This window comes from Hydra vulgaris, chromosome 01 (assembly GCF_038396675.1).
Source record: "Hydra vulgaris chromosome 01, alternate assembly HydraT2T_AEP".
In the NCBI taxonomy this organism is placed as follows: Eukaryota; Metazoa; Cnidaria; class Hydrozoa; order Anthoathecata; family Hydridae; genus Hydra; species Hydra vulgaris.
Window position 1 is genome coordinate 70135001 of NC_088920.1, and position 7326 is coordinate 70142326.

At 28.0% G+C, this 7326-nt stretch overlaps 1 protein-coding gene across 6 annotated transcripts in view; it reads left to right on the forward strand.

The window, feature by feature from the left end:
• The window catches only part of LOC136075561 (uncharacterized), a 35496-nt gene extending 28574 nt beyond the window's left edge, over positions 1-6922 (forward strand). For 2 of the 6 annotated variants that reach the window (XM_065789053.1, XM_065789052.1), the window contains 2 exons: positions 1328-2818; positions 4961-6922. In XM_065789053.1, coding sequence (XP_065645125.1) covers positions 1328-2818; positions 4961-6816 — 3347 coding nt within the window. In that variant the 3' untranslated portion in view covers positions 6817-6922. Of the gene's footprint in view, positions 1-1327 lie in introns of all 6 variants that reach the window. The other 4 variants (XM_065789055.1, XM_065789056.1, XM_065789051.1 and 1 more) reach the window with 4 other exon arrangements.
• Positions 6923-7326: the final 404 nt, after the last annotated feature.

Genomic DNA, 7326 nt, shown 5'->3' on the forward strand with positions numbered 1-7326 from the left:
ATCTTAACAATATTCTTAAAACTGTCTGGCCTCATACTGATGAGTGGACAGCTGTTCTTTGCATTAGCCCACAGCCTAATCATGAAGGTCAATTCATTGATAATGATTGCCGCAGGCAATCATTACCAATGAATTTGTAATTAACCTTCTTCATCAACTGGCAGAAAAGAAAACACCATTTACGGTTTCACCCTCATTGATGCCTTACGAAAATCAATGCTGTTGTAAAGGCATGCTTTGGAAATATTTTGGAACATGATATTGATTAAAAATATTGTTTTTTTTAAACACTTTTTTTTTGCACTTCCTGCAAGAAGTATGACATAACAAGTTTATGCCATTTTTCTTTATATCAAGGATTTCATTATGACAAAGAACACTTCATAAGGAATTTATAGTGAGCAAACGATTGAAGCTTTGCATCATCAATTTCAGAATAATTGGCAACGGTATAAACGTCCCATATATTCACATCCAGAGTTTTAAACTTAACTTAAAAATGTGTTGTTGATTTTAACAGTAAGCACCTGTAAAACTGCTTTAAGACTTTCAAAACGGTCCTAATTGAATAAAAAATTATGTATATTTTGAACTTGTTGGTGAATTAAAAAATTACTTATTTATTTGTACTGTAGAAATCCCAAATTTTTTAATGTTATCATTTTCTTTATAATTATAAAATTAAATCTTGTATATCTTTTTTGGATGTAATGTTTTGATATCAGTTTTAACATTTTAATGATCCTGATATCATAGGCTTTCAAACGTCATATCCCATTTCAAACCCTCTTATGCCATTTTATCGGGTCAGCTCGAAGAAGTTATCTTGATTTTTTGACAGGAGTTGAACGTTTGCTAAATCTTTTAAAGTTTAATTCATAACCAGAGTAAACTGTATATATATTATGTTTATTAATTTAAAAAATTTTACAGTTTTTAGAATTCGTAATAATAAAAAAAATATACGTATATATATAATAAAAATAATAATTTTCTGAAATCCTAACATTTGTAGTACAGGTTGGTAAAACACACGCTATAAAAAAATGTTTTATTTCGAAAATGTTATATTGCGAAATTTAAACTCAAAAACACAGTTTAATTTTAAAATTAGTACAAATTAAAATGTATTTTTTCTTGTATTCTCAAGAGTAATAATAATTACTTGATGTTTTTCAAATTGTTAAGTTCACAAAGCACATTATATTATTGAAAAAAAGAGATAAGTTTAATAAAAAGTTGAAACTCTTAACTTAATAAAGAATATTAAATTTGTTTTATGTGTAATAACTTTTTAAAATACATCAAACCATACGTTTATTTTTAGGTATTCAATCTTTTTCAGAAAATTTATATTCGCGCGACAAACTACTTCGTGAAATTCAACATTATTTTATACAAGATCCAAACAAGTCAACTTTAGTATTATATGGAATGTCGGGTGTCGGAAAGACACATATTGCCAGAAAGTATTGTGAAATATCTTATAACAACTATAAAAACATTGTTTGGATTGACGCTGCATTTGGAATGTTACAAACTTCAATGAGAAACCAATGTCAAATATTAGGATTCGAGGTTCATGATTCGAAAGGTGAATATTTCAATATAAAAGTGATTGTTGAAAAAATTCACAACTATTATAAAAATGAAAAGACTTTGTATATTTTTGACAACGTCGACGATGAAAGTGTTAAAAATTTATCAATGTACATTTCAAAGAAACCGAATTCATTTACGTTGATTACCACCCAATGGAGAACGTGGTCGAATAATGTAAATAAAATGCTAGTTGATGTTTTTTCTTCTAAAGAAGCATTTGATTATGTTAAAAGCATTGTTAAAGAAAACACAGATGAAAACATAAGCAACTTAATTAAAGAACTTGAATATCATCCGTTTGCAATTACTCAGGCAATAAAATATACAAATATGCATAAAATTTCGATAGAAAAATATATAGATCGATATAGATCAAAACCATCAGAAATATTAGACAATAATGACTTTCCATCCGAAGAAGAATCGAAGTCAACAATAAAAGCAATTAACTTAGTTTTAATAAAATTAGAAAAAACTCAACCTTTTCTATTTAAATTACTAAACTGTTTATCTCATTGCGACGGACAAAACATCAGTCAACAATTAATATTCCAAATTTCAAATCACTTGGACGTAAACGATGAATTTTTAATAGATAAAACTATTGGATTACTAATGAATTATTCTTTATTAAACTGTTTTGAAGATAAAAAATACTCGATACACGAACTTACACAGTTGACATGTAAATGTTTTCAAAAGAGAAATTCAACAACAAATACATATTTTGAGTTAATCGAAAATTATTTTAAAGTTGAATTGAATGAAGTAAAAGATCAGGTGGATTACGGAAATCATTTTGTTTTTCATTTTATCTACATGTTTCGTAATAATGGAAAAAAAGTATCGGAAACCTTCTATCATATGACTACTTCTATTAAAAAATTATTAGTATGTAAAGGTTTATTTAAAGAAGCAATCGAAATATTAAAAGTTATTCAAAATTATAATACAGAGGCTTATGGTGAAGATAATGAATTCACGCTTGAAACAAAACATAATATCGCAATCTGTTTAAACGAAATGGGAAAATATAACGAAGCTTTAGGAATTTATTATTCTGTTGATAAAATAGAAACTGAAATTTTAGGTATCAACCATCCAGACACAATGTCAACAAAAAATAATATCGCACTCTGTTTGAGCGATATGGGAAAATATAACGAAGCTTTAGAAATTTATTATTCTGTTGATAAAATAAAAACTGAAATTGTAGGTATCAACCATCCAGATACAATGGGAACAAAAAATAATATCGCACTCTGTTTGAACAAAATGGGAAAATATAACGAAGCTTTAGAAATTTATTATTCTGTTGATAAAATACAAACTGAAATTTTAGGTATCAACCATCCGAATACAATGGGAACAAAACATAATATCGCACTCTGTTTGAACGAAATAGGAAAATATAACGATGCTTTAGAAATTAATTATTCTGTTGCTAAAATACAAACTGAAATTTTAGGTATCAACCATCCGGTTACAATGTTAACAAAAAATAATATCGCAAGCTGTTTAAACAAAATGGGAAAATATAACGAAGCTTTAGAAATTTATTATTCTGTTGATAAAATACAAACTGAAATTTTAGGTATCAACCATCCGTCTACAATGTCAACAAAACGTAATATCGCAAACTGTTTGAGCAATATGGGAAAATATAACGAAGCTTTAGAAATTTATAATTCTGTTGATAAAATACAAACTGAAATTTTAGGTAGCAACCATCCGAATACAATGGGAACAAAACATAATATCGCACTCTGTTTGAACGAAATAGGAAAATATAACGATGCTTTAGAAATTTATTATTCTGTTGTTAAAATACAAACTGAAATTTTAGGTATCAACCATCCGGATACAATGGCAACAAAACATAATATCGCAAGCTGTTTGAACCAAATGGGAAAATATAACAAAGCTTTAGAAATTTATTATTCTGTTGATAAAATAAAAACTGAAATTTTAGGTATAAACCATCCGGATACAATGTCAACAAAAAGTAGTATCGCACACTGTTTGAACGAAATGGGAAAATATAACGAAGCTTTAGAAATTTATTATTCTGTTGATAAAATACGAACTGAAATTTTAGGTATCAACCATCCGTCTACAATGTCAACAAAACATAATATCGCAATCTGTTTGAACAAAATGGGAAAATATAACGAAGCTTTAGAAATTTATAATTCTGTTAATAAAATACAAAGTGAAATTTTAGGTATCAACCATCCATATACAATGTTAGCAAAACATAATATCGCCAGCTGTTTGAGCGAAATGGGAAAATATAACGAAGCTTTAGAAATTTATTATTCTGTTGATAAAATACAAACTGAAATTTTAGGTATCAACTATCCGTCTACAATGTCAACAAAACATAATATCGCAATCTGTTTGAACAAAATGGGAAAATATAACGAAGCTTTAGAAATTTATAATTCTGTTAATAAAATACAAAGTGAAATTTTAGGTATCAACCATCCATATACAATATTAACAAAACATAATATCGCAAGCTGTTTGAGCGATATGGGAAAATATAACGAAGCTTTAGAAATTTATTATTCTGTTGATAAAATACAAACTGAAATTTTAGGTATCAACCATCCGTCTACAATATTAACAAAACATAATATCGCAAGCTGTTTGAGCGATATGGGAAAATATAACGAAGCTTTAGAAATTTATAATTCTGTTAATAAAATACAAAGTGAAATTTTAGGTATCAACCATCCATATACAATGTTATCAAAACATAATATCGCAAGCTGTTTGAGCGAAATGGGAAAATATAACGAAGCTTTAGAAATTTATTATTCTGTTGATAAAATACAAACTGAAATTTTAGGTATTAACCATCCAGATACAATGGGAACAAAAAATAATATCGCACACTGTTTGAGCGATATGGGAAAATATAACGAAGCTTTAGAAATTTATTATTCTGCTGATAAAATACAAACTGAAATTTTAGGTATCAACCATCCGAATACAATGGGAACAAAACATAATATCGCAAGCTGTTTGAACGAAATAGGAAAATATAACGATGCTTTAGAAATTTATTATTCTGTTGATAAAATAAAAACTAAAATTTTAGGTATCAACCATCCGTCTACAATGTCAACAAAACATAATATCGCAAGCTGTTTGAGCAATATGGGAAAAAATAACGAAGCTTTAGAAATTTATTATTCTGTTGATAAAATACAATCTGAAATTTTAGGTATCAACCATCCGTCTACAATGTCAACAAAACATAATATCGCATGCTGTTTGAGCGGTATGGGAAAATATAACGAAGCTTTATAAATTTATTATTCTGTTGATAAAATACAAACTGAAATTTTAGGTATCAACCATCCGGTTACAATGTCAACAAAAAATAATATCGCAAACTGTATGAGCGATATGGGAAAATATAACGAAGCTTTAGAAATTTATTATTCTGTTGATAAAATACAAACTGAAATTTTAGGTATAAACCATCCGTCTACAATGTCAGCAAAACATAATATCGCAAGCTGTATGAGCGATATGGGAAAATATAACGAAGCTTTAGAAATTTATTATTCTGTTGATAAAATACAAACTGAAATTTTAGGTATCAACCATTCGTCTACAATGTCAGCAAAACATAATATCGCAAGCTGTTTGAGCGGTATGGGAAAATATAACGAAGCTTTAGAAATTTATTATTCTGTTGATAAAATACAAACTGAAATTTTAGGTATCAACCATCCGGATACAATGTCAGCAAAACATAATATCGCAAGCTGTTTGAGCGAAATGGGAAAATATACCGAAGCTTTAGAAATTAATTATTCTGTTGATAAAATGCAAACTGAAATTTTAGGTATCAACCATCCGTCTACAATTTCAACAAAACATAATATCGCAAGCTGTTTGAGCGATATGGGAATATATAACAAAGCTTTAGAAATTTATTATTCTGTTGATAAAATACAAACTGAAATTTTAGGTATCAACCATCCGTCTACAATATTAACAAAACATAATATCGCAAGCTGTTTGAGCGATATGGGAAAATATAACGAAGCTTTAGAAATTTATTATTCTGTTGATAAAATACAAACTGAAATTTTAGGTATCAACCATCCGGATACAATGTCAGCAAAACATAATATCGCAAGCTGTTTGAGCGAAATGGGAAAATATACCGAAGCTTTAGAAATTAATTATTCTGTTGATAAAATGCAAACTGAAATTTTAGGTATCAACCATCCGTCTACAATTTCAACAAAACATAATATCGCAAGCTGTTTGAGCGATATGGGAATATATAACAAAGCTTTAGAAATTTATTATTCTGTTGATAAAATACAAACTGAAATTTTAGGTATCAACCATCCGTCTACAATATTAACAAAACATAATATCGCAAGCTGTTTGAGCGATATGGGAAAATATAACGAAGCTTTAGAAATTTATTATTCTGTTGATAAAAAAAAAACTGAAATTTTAGGTATCAACCATCCGTCTACAATGTCAACAAAACGTAATATCGCAAACTGTTTGAGCGATATGGGAAAATATAACGAAGCTTTAGAAATTTATTATTGTGTTGATAAAATACAAACCGAAATTTTAGGTATCAACCATCCGTCTACAATGTCAACAAAACATAATATCGCAAGCTGTTTGAGCGATATGGGAAAATATAACGAAGCTTTAGGAATATATTATTCTGTTGATAAAATAAAAACTGAAATTTTAGGTATCAACCATCCGGTTACAATGTCAACAAAAAATAATATCGCAAACTGTTTGAACAAAATGGGAAAATATAACGAAGCTTTAGATATTTTTTATTCTGTTGATAAAATACAAACTGAAATTTTAGGTATCAACCATCCAAATACATTGTCAACAAAACATTATATCGCAAACTGTTTGAGCAATATGGAAAAAAATAACGAAGCATTAGAAATTTATTATTCTGTTGATAAAATACAAACTGAAATTTTAGGTATCAACCATCCAAATACATTGTCAACAAAACATAATATCGCAAACTGTTTGAACAAAGTGGAAAAATATAACGAAGCTTTAGAAATTTATAATTTTGTTGATAAAATACAAACTGAAATTTTAGGTATCAACCATCCAAATACATTGTCAACAAAACAAAATATCGCAAACTGTTTGATTAACTTAGAAAAAAAGCAAACTTGTTCGATTGTTTGATTATTATACTAGTTATAATGTATATAAAGTTTATCTGTTGATAAAATATAATTGACAAACGTTTTTAATAGTTAAAAAACTCCGTATTAAATTCTTAAAAATAAAATCCTATTTTTTATTACACATTTAAACAGCGCATTTTTAATACCCGATCCTAAGTAAAATTTGTCGATCTCGTCGAAATAAAACGTCTCCGTTTATTCCGATCTCATCAACCATGTATTTGCAACACCGTCACATGTGTGCCAATATTTTTCGATGTCATCGAGTTATATATTATGGGGTAAATAACAAATAATAAATTACATATGAAGTTATTTAAATGGCGTCTATAGGTGCGCGGAGCTTCAGAGCTCGAAGAAAAACTACAATAAATGTTGTTGGCAAAAACAAACGAAAGGTTACTAAAAGTTGGCATAATTCAAAAAATATCGAAAGTCAAGCCTTAACAGAATTCTCCGGTATTTATGCATATTATGTATAATTTATACAATGCATAAAATGCAAAGG